The sequence below is a fragment of the Heterocephalus glaber genome, unplaced genomic scaffold (genome assembly GCF_053883595.1).
Source record: "Heterocephalus glaber isolate CG9 unplaced genomic scaffold, H.glaber_assembly_v1.0 deba00001531, whole genome shotgun sequence".
NCBI lineage: Eukaryota > Metazoa > Chordata > Mammalia > Rodentia > Bathyergidae > Heterocephalus > Heterocephalus glaber.
The window spans coordinates 14445859-14460494 of record NW_028258329.1 but is presented as its reverse complement, the minus strand read 5'-3'; the positions used below and the strand labels follow the sequence as shown (position 1 = coordinate 14460494).

Below are 14636 nucleotides of genomic sequence, written 5' to 3'. Positions count from 1 at the left end.
TTATTTAAAACTCAGTGCCTTTTTAGAATTATGAGATATTGTTTCTGTTTGCATTCTTATCCAAAGATCTGTAAATGTGAGGTCAAGCCTGGGCCTAGGGATTTGTCCAAATGCAGATTCTCAGCTCCTATCCCAGACTTATGACTCAGAAACTTTGTGTTTGCAGCTGGGAATCAGCCCTTTAACCAGTGCCCAGGGTGATGCTTAGATGTCCTGGAGTTTGAGGGCTGGTGTATGGGTGCTTTTCTGCACCAGAAAAGACTGTGCACCAGGAATTCTTTGTTTTTTTCGCAGGCTGGGGCTTCAGCATGGGAACCAGTTACCATTTCCACAGCTGGAGAGTGTTTGTCATCGTCTGTGCTCTGCCTTGCACTGTGTCCATGGTGGCCCTGAAGTTCATGCCCGAGAGCCCCAGGTTTCTGCTAGAGGTGAGTCTGCACCTCCTCATCAGCCACAGGAGTCCTGGCCTTGCTTCCCTCCACCTGAGGTTCTTCATCCTTTCCTGATTGCTCCTTGCAAACTCACCCAGGTTGGCTGACCTCATGCATCATTAAATCTGCCTCCCTTTCTGTTGGTGATGGTTGCAGATCATAGGTTTATGGGCTGATGGTGCAGGAGGGCCAGGAGCTCATGGAGTCCCAAGCAAGAGCCCTCTCCAAGGCTGGGTGGTGATGGCCGGGCTGTTTCTGAACTGCCTCGTGCTCCTCCACCTGTGGACTTGGTCCTCTACTTTTCTGTGTTGCAGCAGTGAGGTCTAAGGTAAAGCTCATTGTTGCCCCCAGAGCCTCCAGGGCACAGGACCCCTATCCTCCCCAGAAAGCTACCTGGGGTCCTGAGAGATGATCCCGTAAGCCTCCCAACTTGGGGGACTGTGAAGATTGCAGTAGTCAGACAGGGAGGTGTTGGCAGAAGGGCACAGAGGTTGTCACAGCCCCAGTCCCCCGGAGTCCACTGACCCACCACCCTCTTGAGCCTTCTGCGGGGTGATCCTTTGTGTTGAATTTCCTTGTCTTGCCACTCATCAGGCAGATGCAGCAGGGAATTGTCTCAAAATTCACCCTTTGTTGTGTGCTTGTCTTTTTGGGCTGCTGTAAGAAAGGACCACAGTGGAGTGACTTATAATAGCAAATCTGTCTCAGCATTTTGGAAGCTAGAAGTCCCAAATCAAGCTTTCGGCAGGGCCATGCTCCCTCTGAAACCTGCTGAAGAGAAGCCTTCCTTGTTCCTTGCAGACTGTGGTGGTCAAGGCAAATTTTACTGTTCTTTCCACTGCATCTGTTAAACTGTAGCTTTTGTCATCACATGGAGTTTCCCCCATGTGTCCCTGTGTCTTCACATGGCTGTCTTCTTAGAAGGAGAACAGTCATCTTGGATGAGGGGCTCACTCTGTCCCAAGATGATCTCATCTTAACTCATTACATGTGCATCACTCTCTTTGCGAATGAGGTCACATGCTGTGGTACTGAAGGTGAGGACTTTGACTCACAGCATGTTGTTACTTTGCTTTATGTCATCAGTGAGGAGCATGGCTCCCATCCCTTGCCCTACTCAACTTTATAATTGTGTGTAATTACTCACAGTGGATAATGGTAATAATACCTGACATTTATACCTCAAAGACACAACCCTATTATCCTTCCATGATGGGCTGGGATGGAAGCTTGTCCTAGTCCTTTCACAAGCCCTAGATAACAATGAGTCCATGTCTAATCCACCTAGACCCAGGCATCAGTGCCTGCTTTGTAGGGTTTTTCCACCTCAGTGAACATAGGGCCTATTTAGGAATAGGTTTTCACATCTTTTTCTTTGGTTTTATTAGATGGGCAAACATGATGAAGCCTGGATGATTCTCAAGCAAGTCCATGACACCAACATGAGGGCTAAAGGGGCCCCAGAGAAGGTGTTCACGGTGAGTGTGTGGTAGCCTCTTCCTACAGTTTGGGGCTTTATATACTAAAATAATTTTATTATATAAGCATGCAACAGAAGTGGTGTCAAAAGGAAAATAAAACCCTTGCTATTCCTATTATTACATCATAATTATTATTTGTATTTTGGGGGATATCTCTCTAGGTTTTAGGTAGTGTTAAAAATGACAGTAGATGAGGGCTGGGGATTTAGCTCAGTGGTTTCGCTGCCTGCTGCGCAAGCGCAAGGACCCGAGTTCGATCCCTGGTACCCCCCCCCCCCAAAAAAAGACAACAGGAAAACCCAGCCATATTCACATGAGTATAAGCATGTGTATGCATATTTGCATATGCATATTAAACAGTACTCCTAAGCATTTGATATGCTGCCTCCTAGTATCCATAACGATCATCTTAATGAACACTGATGTTAGAAACATTAACACAGATCTGCTGAATATGTCCCTCATGTTAGAGGTTTATTTACCCTGTTTTATTACCTCGTTTCTGTAAATATTGTAATGAACCCTCTCATGCACACAAAGTGATAGTTCCTTCAAATTCTGAGTTTGTTTTCTAGGAGTAGAATAGACTTATGGAAAAAAATTACTGGCTCAGAGAACATGGGTATTTTTACAGATCTAGAGATATACTGCCAAGTTACATTTCATTAGGATTGTGCCACTCTATGAGGCCCCAAGCAGCAGGGTACCCATGCCTTTACATCATTACCAGCATTCATTGTTAGGGCTTTTTTTGCTTGTTGAAAAAGCAAAGAACCCACAGTGGTGAATGTAGATGCTGTGTTCCTGCCTGTCCTGTACGATGGTCAGCCACAAGGCCTGCCTGCCAGAGGCAGCTCTGAGAACCTGTTTCCATAACCACTTTTAAGAACTGCTTCAAATCCACTTCCTCCAGGAAGCCTTCCTGAATTAACTCCCACATAGCTCTCATTCAGTGCTTTTGAGTCTTTGGCTCTCATAATTTCAGTGTAGAGTAAAATATTTGTCTTTGTTGACCTGATACTTAAAACCTCTCTCAGACAGGATTACATAGTGGGTAAGTACCTGCTCCAGAAGCAGGCAGTCTGGGACTAAATCCTAGTTTTGATACTTTCCAGCTGTGTGGTCTTTGGCAAGGTAGGCTCTGTGCCTCAGTTTCCGCATTGGGGAAAGCAGGATAATAGTACATATTACAAATACAGTTATTTGTAAGGATTAAATGAAGCACCCGAAACAATGTTTAGCTCAGACGGTTTCAGACGTGAACCATTATTTTAAAATGACATGACATTTTTTTTTCATGAATTAACTCAAGTTATAAACTTTATGGAACATTCCTCAATGGCATATTTCTCCAATTCCAACATCCCCAAAATACCTAAAATATGGGATCAATATTTTTATCACAAACATGTATTAAGATGCATAATTCACAGAAGTATTCCAGACAAAAGATGTTAAGGGTACATTTTCAATCCCCTCTGCTCTCTGGGGTGGATTGTAATGCCCAGCTGGGCTACGGGTGCAGAAACCAGATGTGTATGGGGGCTCGTAGCCTTGGCTCAGTCCTGCAGCTCCTCCTCCCCTCCCCATTCCACAGCCTGGATGAATCCAAGATCTTTCCAAGATCCTGCTTTCTGAATCCACATTGGCTGGATCGGTTTATGTACTATGTCGCTCTTGGATGAACACACACACACACACACACACACACACACACACACACTCCCCAAGTATTTGTGAATTTAATGGGCTTACTGAAAACCTGAGGATAATAGGAATTATATTAGAGCCTTTTCCTTCTTTTTTTTTTTGTATTAAATTCTTTTATTTGCACATTGTAGGTATACAACACAATTACATTTCTCACTGGGAATTGTACCTTTTTATAATGCATCTTGGTTCTTATTTTTTCCCCATTCCTAGCCCACCCTTCCCTATTTACAAAGACTTTATTTCCATTTTTTCCTTTCCCTTCTTTCCTTTCCCCTGCCCCTCCCACTACTCCTACCCCTTTGGACCTTTTCTTCCTATTTTACGTTATTGATTATTCATTCTAATCATTGGTACATTTTAGGTATACAATATAATGACATTCATCATTGGAAATTTGCACCTTTACATAGTCTCTCTTGGTTCTTATTTTTCACCCTTGCCCAGCCCTCCCTTCAACCCCTCCATTCCTATTTACAAAGATTTTGTTCCTATTTTTCCATTTTCTCATATTAATCCCATTCCTTTCTATCCTTTCCCTTAGCCCTCCCACTTCCTTCCCCTTTGCCCCTTTCCTTCCTATTTCACATTACCTATTATACATTTAGTCCTTATTTACACTTTCAGTTTCTCACACCAGAGAAACTATTCGGTATTTACACTGTGTGTCCTATTTATTTCACTTAAGAGTATCACCTCAATGTGCATCCACTTCGGTATAAATGTCTCTAATTTCTCATTTTTGATGGCTGAGTAGTACTCCACTTTATTAAAAAACCACATTTTCTTTAACCAGTCTCCAGTTGATGGGCATTTGGGCTGTTTCCCAGTTTTAGCTATTATAAACTGCGCTGCTATGAACATGGGTGCACATATATCACTGTGGTATGATTCTTTTAATTCTTTGGGGAAGATCCCCAGCAGTGGAATAGCGGGGTCAAATGGGACTTCCAGTCCTAGTTCTTTGAGGTATGTCCATACTGATTTCCCCAGTGGTTGCACCAGTCTACACTCCCACCAGCAGTGGAGCAGGGTTCCTCTTTCCCCACAGCCCCACCAGCATTTGTTATTGGTTGATTTCATGATAGCAGCCATTCTTTCTGGAGTGAAATGGAATCTCAGCATTGTTTTCATTTGCATCTCTCGAATGACCAGTGATGTTGAACATTTTTTTATGTATTTATTTGCTATTTCTACTTCTTTATCTGAGAAATGTCTGTTCATTTCAGCTGCCCATTTTTGGATTGGGTCTTGAAATTTGGGAGGTCTGATCTTTTTAAGTTCTTTATAGATTTGAGATAGTAGACCTTTGTCTGAGGAAGAGCAGGTGAAGATTTTTTCCCAGATTGTGGGTTGTCTCTTCACACTGCTGGTGGTTTCTCTTGCTGTGCAGAAGCTTTGTAATAAGAAGAGATCCCATTTGTTGATTGTTTGTGCTAGTTCACGGGCAACTGAGGTTTTGTTCATAAAATCTTTTCCTACACCGATGTCTTCAAGGATTCTACCTAACCTCTGTTCCAACTGGTTCAGAGTTTCTATTTTAATATTTAGATCTTTAATCCATTTTGATTTTAGTTTAGTGCATGGTGAGAGATACAGGTCTAGTTTTAATCTTTGGCAAGTTGAAGCCCAATTTTTCCAGCACCATTTATTAAAGAGGCTATCTTTCCTCCAGTGAGGGTGTTTGGCTCCTTTGTTGAAGATGAGATGGCTGAGTGTGTCTGGCGTTGTTTCTGCATCTTCTAATCTGTTCCACTGGTCCTCAAGTCTGTTTCTTTGTCAGTACCATGCTGTTTTTATCACAGTAGCTTTGTCATATAGTTGCAGGTTGGGGATTGTGATACCCCCTGCCATGTCTCTGGTATCTAGAATTGCTTTTGTTATTCTGGGTCTCTTCTTGTTCCAAATGAATTTTTGGATTGTTTTCTCGAGGTCTATGAAGTATGCTGCTGGGATCTCAATTGGAATTGTATTAAATCTATATAGCAGTTTTGGAAGTATGGCCATTTTCACTATATTAATCCTTCCTACCCAGGAGCAGGGGATGTCTGTCCATTTTCTGATATCATCTTCAATCTCTCTTTTCAGAGTGCCATAGTTTTCAAAGAAGAGGTCTTTGATTTCTTTTGTTAGGATGATTCCTAGGTATTTCAGTTTTTTGGATGCTATTGTGAAAGGAATTATTTGCCCTATTTCTCTCTCAGTGAGTCTGTCATTGGTGTAGAGGAAAGCTATTGATTTTTGTGTGTTGACCTTGTAACCAGCTACTTGACTGAATTTGGTTATTAAGTCTAGAAGACTTTTGGTGGAGTTCTTGGGGTCTTCTATATAGAGTATCATGTCATCTGCAAATAATGACAATTTGACTTCTTCATTAACTATCTTTATTCCTTTTACGTCTTTGTCTTGTCTAATTGCCATGGCTAATGTTTCCAGAACTATATTGAACAAGAGTGGTGATAGTGGACATCCTTGTCTTGTTCCTGATTTGAGTGTGAAGGATTTCAGTTTTTGACCATTTAGTATGATATTGGCTGTTGGTTTTTCATAGATGGCTTCTATCAGTTTGAGGTAGAGACCATCTATTCCAATTTTTTGTAGGGTTTTTCTCATAAATGCATGTTGGATTTTGTCAAATGCTTTTTCTGCATCTATGGAGATAATCATATGGTTTTTGTCCTTGGCTCTATTGATATAGTATATTACATTGATTGATTTTCGTATATTGAACCATCCCTGCATCCCTGGGAAGAATCCCCCTTGATCAGGGTGTATGATCTTCTTGATGATCTTCTGCATTCTGTTTGCCATTATCTTATTAAGGATTTTTGCATCTATGTTCATTAGTGAGATTGGCCTATAGTTGTCTTTTTCAGTTGGGTCTTTCTCTGCTTTGGGGATCAAGGTGATGCTTGCTTCCAGGAATGGATTAGGGGGTATTGCTTCTCTGTCAATTTCATTGAAGAGTTTAAACAGTAGTGGCAGCAGTTCCTCTCTAAATGTCTTGTAGAATTCAGCAGTGAAGCCATCAGGGCCCGGGCTTTTCTTAGTTGATAAGTGTTTAATTACATTTTCAATTTCATTGGTTGATATTGGGTTGTTCAGAATTTTTAGGTCTTCTTCGTTCAACTTTGGTAATTCATACGTATCTAGGAATCTGTCCATTTCTTCTGTGTTGTCCATCTTATTGGCATATAGGTTCTGGGAGTAGGTATTGATGATCCTCTGGATTTCTGCTGTGTCTGTTGTAATTTCAGCCTTTTCATTCCTAATTGCATGGATTTGGGCCTTTTCTTTCCTTTTTCTGACAAGGTTGGCTAAAGGTTTGTCAATTTTGTTGATTCTTTCAAAGAACCAACTCTTGGCTTCATTGATTTTTTGTATCGTTCTCTTAGTCTCCATTGCATTGATTTCTCCTCTGGTCTTTATAATTTCCTCCCTTGTATGAGGTTTGGGGTTGTCCTGCTCTTCTTTTTCTAGAAGCTTGAGGTTCAGAATCAGGTTGTTTAATTGGGCTCGTTCTGTTTTCCTAATATGCATATTCACTGCTATGAATTTCCCTCATAAGACTACTTTCATTGTGTCCCATAGATTCTGATATGTTGTATTGTCATTGTCATTTAATTGAAGGAACTGTCTGATTTCTTCTTTAATTTCCTCTGTGACCCATTGGTTATTTAGAAGTGTGTTGTTCAATTTCCACGTGTTTATGAAATTTTTTGAGTTTCTTTTGCTATGGATCTCCAATTTCATCACACTATGGTCTGATAATATACAGGGGATAACTTCAATTCCTTTGCACTTACTTAAACATGTTCTATGAGTGAGTATGTGGTCTATTTTGGAGAATGACCCATGTGCAGCTGAGAAGAATGTGTATTCTGATTTTGTGGGGTGGAAGACTCTGTAAACATCTGTTAAGTTCATTTGTTCAAGAGTTCGATTGAGCTCCAGTATTTCATTACTTATTTTGAGTCTAGTTGATCTATCTATTTGTGACAGTGGGGTGTTGAGGTCCCCCACTACAATTGTATTAGTGCATATATGACTTTTCATGTCTGTTAGTATTTGTTTTATATAGTTGGGTGCACTAGTGTTTGGTGCATAGATATTTATGATTGTCATCTCTTCCTCTTGGATTCTTCCCGTTACAAGGATGTAGTGTCCTTCTTTGTCTCTCTTAATCAGTGTTGGTTTGAAATCTACTTGATCTGCAAAGAGGATAGCTACTCCTGCTTTTTTTCGGGTTCCTGTCACATGCAGTATTGTTTTCTACCCTTTAACTTTCAGTCTATGAGTTTCCTTTTGAATTAAATGTGTTTCTTGTATGCAGCATATTGTTGGATTTTTCTTCTTGACCCATTCTGCCAGTCTATTTCTTTTGATTGGTGAATTGAGACCATTAACGTTGATGGTTATAACTGAAACATATTGACTTGTCATTGCCATGACTTTTTCTTTCTGTTGGGTTCTCCCCCTTTCCATTTAATTTCTTGTCATGCCAGATGGGTTCATTTTGCTTTGCTTCCTGGGGTTGTGATCCTCAATGTCTGTTCCTAGGATATTGTGTAAAATTCTTTGGAGTGCTGGTTTGGTATTCACGAAGTTCCTAAGGTGCTCTTTGTCATGAAAGTATCTTATTTCTCCATCCATTTTGAAAGATAGTTTTACAGGGTACATCAATCCGGGTTGGAGGCTGTTTTCTTTTAGGGCTTGGAATATGTCACTCCAAGCTCTTCTTGCCTTGAGGGTTTGTGTTGAGAAGTCTGCTGTGATTCTGATGGGCTTTCCTTTGTATGTGATTTGTTCCTTTTCTCTGACTGCTTGGAGAACTTTGTTCTTCTGTTGTGTGTCTGGAATCTGAACAATTATATGCCTGTGTGTAGATTTTTTTTTGATCAAGGCTATTTAGAGTCCTATATGCCTCACTTATCTGTATGTCAAGCTCTTTTCCCCTGCTTGGGAAGTTTTCTGCCATTATTTCTGTGAAGAGATTTTTTTATGTCATCTGCACTCTCTCCTGTTTCTTCATTGAGCCCAATCAGTCTTATGTTATTCTTTTTTGCATCATCTAGCAGCTGCTGGATTGATTTCTCATGTTCCTTTATAATTTTGAAGCAATTTTTCTTTTGCTGGTCACTAATTGCAATCTTATCTTCTATATCTGAAATTCTGTCCTCACATTGACTCATTCTGCTGTGTATACTTTCAATGGAGTTTTTCATGTCCTGGAAATCTATTTGCATCTGTTTTATGGATTCCATTTGTTTCTTATGTTGGGATTCCATCATGTTCCTGAGCTCCTCTGTAGATTTCTTAATCATGTCTTGCACTAGGGGCACAATTTCTCCTGTTATCTGAGAAATTATTTCTGATTTCATTTTTTCCAGATCCCCTTTTGTTGCCAGTTCAGTGGGTCCAGGTGGTTGAGTATCAGAGTGTTCCATCTCATTTCCCTTTGGGGTTGCTGTAGGTGATCTGGAAGTCTGGTTTTGAGACTTATTTACATGTTTTCTCATTTCGACTGGGGCGGGGGGCTGTTGGTGCCTGCACGGATTACCTCCTCTGAGTTGGGTGAGGTGGGACAGGGGCTGCGAGCAGCTGGAGGGATGGTGGCCGGGACACCCCTTCCTCTGGACCAGGAGCAGTGGGATGGTGGCTCAGAAGCCCCTCCCTCTGGGCTGGGAGCAGGGGGAGGGATGGTGATCGGGAAGCCCCTTCCTCTGGGCCAGGAGCAGTGGGACAGAAGGTGGCCCAAAAACCCTTTCCTCTGGGCTGGGAGCAGTGGGAGGGATGGTGACCGGGAAGCCCCTTCCTCTGGACCAGGAGCAGTGGGACGACGGCTCAGAAGCCCCTACCTCTGGGCCGGGAACAGTGGGACTCAGTACCTTGGTCTGGTGGTCTGGTGTCCTGCGTCTTTGTAGTGTGGAATCAGGTGGCTGCCTGTCTGCAGCGGGGTGATTCGGTGTCTTCCGTGCGACTCAGGACCTTGGTAGGGCGTGCACAGACCTGCCTGTCTGCAGCTGGCTGATTCGGCATGTGTTCCGCATGACTGGGGACCTTGATAGGGTGTGGGCAGACCTGCCTGTCCGCAGTGGGCTGATTCAGCGTGTTCTGTGGGACTCAGGACCTAGGTAGGGCATGGGCAGACCTGCCTGTCTGCAGCGGGGTGACTCGGCGTCTTCCCCTTTTCCTTCTTTTCTTCCTACCTTCTCTCTTCTTTTCATTTAAAAAAATTTCTCCTCCTTTGCTCTCTCTCTTTCTCCCTTTGGAATAAAACAACTTCTTTGGCTCAGGCCATGGTCTTTCAAATCTGAGTATGTCTCCCTGGGATTCTCCCACACCTCAAGCAGTTTGCTAACAGATTTATGCCAAACACACATGGCTTCTCATAAGAGGAGTCCTGATAGAGCATCCCTCCGCAGCCCATCTTGCATGTTTGCCCTGATTTTCCTGGTAAACTGTTGTCTCTGCCTGACTCTTATTTCACCCTTGGTCACCTGGCACAGTGGTGCCTCACAGTGGGGCCACCCTGTGCTTCCTGCCTGGGGCTCATGGAAGGATCTCTTCTAAATCAGCCGACTGGCCTTGTCCCACTGGGGTCGCCTTTGTAGATGAGTGATCCCACATCTTCTCCTTTGACAACTTGTTCTAATGTGTTAGTAGATAAGCTTTGGCACATTAATACTTTAGAGAATTTACTTGAGCAGAAAGCAGTTTATGAATTGGATGCCTCCAACCCAGAAATGGTTCAGGGCTCCCCCAAAGGAGTGCAGGGGGAGGTTTTATAGGGCAAATGTGGAAGCAGATTGTTTGAAGTTTGAGCAATGGAATGACCTTCTTTGGACTATCTGGTGTGAAATTCAAGATAATATAACTAATGCTGTACCAGTTGGTTGCCTGTGATTGGCTGAGCTTAAATATAATTTTCTCTTACATCTGAGTTAGGTTCTAATGCCCAGGGAATTAGAGCCACTTCAATCTAATGGCCTCCCACTTAATTATTTTTAACAAATCTCAGTAGCCTAATGTTGAGCAATAAACTTGATAAAAAAAAACCCTCCAATTTCCAAAGGCGAAAGGTAAGCCTTTTACCCCAGGACCTGAGTTCCTTATGTAAGGGTGAAAGCACTTCCTGGGAAAAAAGTTGAAGGAGAAATCAACGAGTGGGGGCTATTCAGTGTTGGAATTGTGTCTCATCCCAAGGCTCATGCTGGTTAGATATAAGTTCTAGATATAAGTTGTGCTTTTAGTAGTTTTTACAGAGTAGGAAAATGGAACTAAGAGGGTTGTGGGTTCAGTATTTTATAGTGACTTGTTGATCTATGAATTATGTAGATGTGATGACTTGGTGGGTCAGGAAAATTAAAGAAAGAAGGAAAGGAAGGAGAGAGGGAAGAAAGGAAAGGAAAGGAAAGGAAAAGAAAGAAGGGAGGACTGGAAATGTTGGGTGGTCTCAGAGAGTTGGCCCGTGGTTGGCAGCAGCCAGGTGATGGAGTTAATTACTGGCTTTATCCGCTTTGCCTGCACTCAGCCACCCAGGAAGGGCTGAGGGTGGTCAGAACCCCACTTAGGGAATTCTGTGGGCCTCCCTCCTTGCTTTCTCCCTTCAGGAGGCCTGGGTTCCACCTGCTCCACTCCCTGCCTGTCCAGCCTGTGAACGGCCACCTGGAAGGTGTTCCCAGAGAAGCCTTTGGAAGGGGAGGGAAGGCATGGAAGCCTTTTGCTGAGCACCTGTGTTCTGCAGGGCTTGGGGGGAGGCACGGGACATATGCTAATCTAGATGGAATCAAAGGCAAGTGTTCTAATTAATCATAAATTAGAGGGTGCCTGAAGTTGTCAACACACCCACTCCCAAATCCCTAGGGAATGAGGCGCTATTTTCCTAAGGAACAAAGAAAATAATTTGCATTTGAGTGGTTTGGAGTGTGGTTTTCAAGCAGCTTCTTGGCCTGGTGTCAGCCTTTGCCTCTGGCCACTTTGGTGGGGTGCTGGGGTGCTTGAGGGTCTGCAGGATAAATGGAAGCCCAGGCTCCAGGCTCCAGCCAGAACCTGCCCTCCTAGTTCTCAGGGTTCCCTGTCCAGACTTGGGCAAAGGATGCTCTGCAGACAGTGGATGCGGAGTGGCCAGACGAGCTCAGGAGGCTCACAGTGTGATTACAGATGTGCAGTTTAAGAAAAGAGCCTCCTTCCGTGGATGCCTTCCCCTCTCAAGAGTCTCCGGACTCTGTGGGCACAGTTCACAGAAGCATAGCCAAGCTCATTCAGACCAGGTGCTCGGGCAACAGGGAGTCAGCTACTGTATCTGTATCCAAGCACTGTGTTCTCCCTGTGGATCATCCGACCCCCTCTCAGTTTCTCTTCCTTTGTGTCCCCACTTTCTCAGTCCTTTGGTGAAGAAAGAGAGAGGCTGATGTGACTCACTGTTGTATCCCTGGATGGGAGGTTTGTTGGAGGAGGTGCTGGAAACAGTGCCTGAGATTTTCTGAGAACACTCTTCCATTTGATCCGTGAATTAGGGGAGATGTCCAGAAGCACCACCCTTGATAACTTGCCTAGAAGAGCCTGTGTGCTCAGAAATCTCATTAAAACAGTGAGCAGATGCAGTTCAGTGGCTACTTTACACATCAGATTGATTTGGAAACCAATGTCTGGGTGTGCAAAGTTGTTCGAATTGGGTGCAGCAACTTTCCACAGCCCTTCGGGGGAATATGAGCACTGCTACCTTGGGCCATCCCTCTCTGATTTCCACTAGGAAAACCAGTCCGTGATTTCTCTTACTCTGTTGTGTTTTAGAAATGTGTTGAGTAGACACACCCCTTCCTCCTGCTGATGCCTGCCTGGGTCCTAGACTTCTGTGACGATCCTACCCACTGAGGATAATATTGTGAATTTTAATGTGATACTGGTTTTACTGTGAGTAAAGCAGATATAAATGGGAAACTAGTATGTTATGGAGCCACTAATATAAATTTCCCAGAGGCATGATTTGATGAAAAAAATCTGGTGCAGTTTTTCTACAGTGGGACATGTCCACCTGCGAATGATGTGTAGGAGATGCTATGTGCACCCAGGGTTGAAGTCATAGAGTTAGAAGGTCACCAGAGACTCCTCTGACCTAAAGAAGTTTAAAAAGGTCAATTATATTAAACTAAATTTTGAAAATTCTGGAGACAAAGTGGAGTTGAGATTCCCTAGCTCAGGGGTTCCCAACCCTGGGCCATGGACTGATACCTGTCTCTGGCCTGTTAGGAACTGGATCACACAGCCAGAGGGAGGAGTGGCAAGCACTCAAAGCTTCATCTGTATTTACAGCCACCTGAGCTCCACCCCGTTAGGTCAGTGGTGGCATTAGATACTCATAGGAGTGCAAACCTGCTTTGAACTGTGTGTTTAAGGGATGTAGGTTGCTTGCTTGTCATGAGTAATAATAAGAGAAATAAAATGCACACTAAATGTAATGCTCTTGAATCAACCTGAAACTGCTCCCCACCCCGTTCACGGAAAAAATGGTCTCCCACAAAACCCGCCCTTCATGCAAAAAACGTTGGAGGCCTCAGCTTGAGCCCATCTTTGCTTTTCAGGTTTCCCATATCAAAACTCCCAAGCAGATGGATGAATTCATTGAGATCCAAAGTTCGACGGGAACTTGGTACCAGCGCTGGCTGGTCAGGTTCAAGACCACTTTTAAGCAGGTATGATTCGGGAGGGGATCTCTGTGGGTGTCTATGCAGATGAAGAATTAAGACCCTGAGTATCCTCATCAGCCTAAGGCAGCATGATGGGAAGAAGCAGCTCTGGCTAAGGAGGTCTGGGTCCCAGCCCGTGTCTGCCTCCATCTTTCTGAGCATCCTTGAGGTGCACACTCTCCAAACTCTGGTTTAGAGGCAAGGATATAGACTAGTCTGAGTAAACATCCTTCTCTTTAGTGACTTATTAAGGAATCCACAGGAAGGAAGAAGGGAGTGAATCAATAGCTCCTTAAGGTTTGTTATTGATTTGGGGGAAAGATTCTTCACGGAGGAGGGCATTGTCCTTTCTGCAGGGCACTGGCTCTGCAAGGAAGGAGCAAGGCAGCTGTTGAGGCAGCACTGAGGTGGGGTGGTGGTGGTGTCTATGACGTGTGGTCAGTGAACATTTGGAACATCATCCCTGCCAAGGTGGGGGGAACTCACCACTCCAGTTGGTTCAGTGCCTTGGAATCCTCACCCAGTGCGCTCTGGTCCCATCCATGGATGGTTTTGATCGCAGGGGAAAAGCTGCAGCACTGTCAGAGCAGGAAGAGACGAGCTTTCCTGCTGCTCTGGGAGATGATGGGTTGCCTGTTCCCTCCCAGATCCTAGAATGAGCTCTTCCATGACACATGTTCCTTCCTTTAACCAATGTCCTCTGGTCTGGCTTTCAGGTCTGGGACAATGCTCTGTACTGTGTGATGGGCCCCTACAGAATGAACACCCTGATTCTGGCTGTGGTCTGGTTTACCATGGCTCTCAGGTGAGTTCCGTCCTGCTCAACTCCTTTAATTTCCTGGTGTCTTGGCCGCCCCATGTGCACACTGAGGATTCACAGAGTTTGTGTCAGTGTGCGTGCTTCTGGCTGCAAGCATCGGGCAACACACTCTGGTGGCCTCTGTAAGAGGAAAGTTTGCCATCCTAATCAGAATTCCTAGTAAAGTGGGCTGTAGGAGGAGTTTCAGCCTCAGGCTAGTTCTCACAGTGACTGCAGGACACTGTTCCAGGCACCCTGTGACAAGGGGGGAGCTGTCTCGAGGAAGAGGCTGTTTCCCCGGAGCTTCCCCTCCCTGTCTTATACTGAGGTATAATTGGCAAATAAAAATTGTAAATATTTAAGGTGTGCAGCGTAATGTTTTGATATACAAATACATTGTGAAATAATGGCTACACTGAGCTAATGAACATGTCCATCCCCTTGCACAGTTACCGTGTGTGTGTATGTGTGTGTGTGTGCATGTGCACACGCAGGCACACTTTGTGAAGACACTGAGGATTGTCGC

The 14636-nt window shown here is 43.9% G+C and overlaps 1 protein-coding gene across 5 annotated transcripts in view; it reads left to right on the top strand.

Annotated features, from left to right (window-relative positions):
* Window positions 1–14636, top strand: part of Sv2b (synaptic vesicle glycoprotein 2B) — a 190797-nt gene that overhangs the window by 148881 nt on the left and 27280 nt on the right. For all 5 annotated transcript variants that reach the window (XM_004852727.4, XM_021264784.2, XM_087188358.1 and 2 more), the window contains 4 exons: window positions 295–428; window positions 1820–1909; window positions 13207–13317; window positions 14028–14116. In XM_004852727.4, coding sequence (XP_004852784.1) covers window positions 295–428; window positions 1820–1909; window positions 13207–13317; window positions 14028–14116 — 424 coding nt within the window. The remainder of the gene's footprint in view (window positions 1–294; window positions 429–1819; window positions 1910–13206; window positions 13318–14027; window positions 14117–14636) is intronic.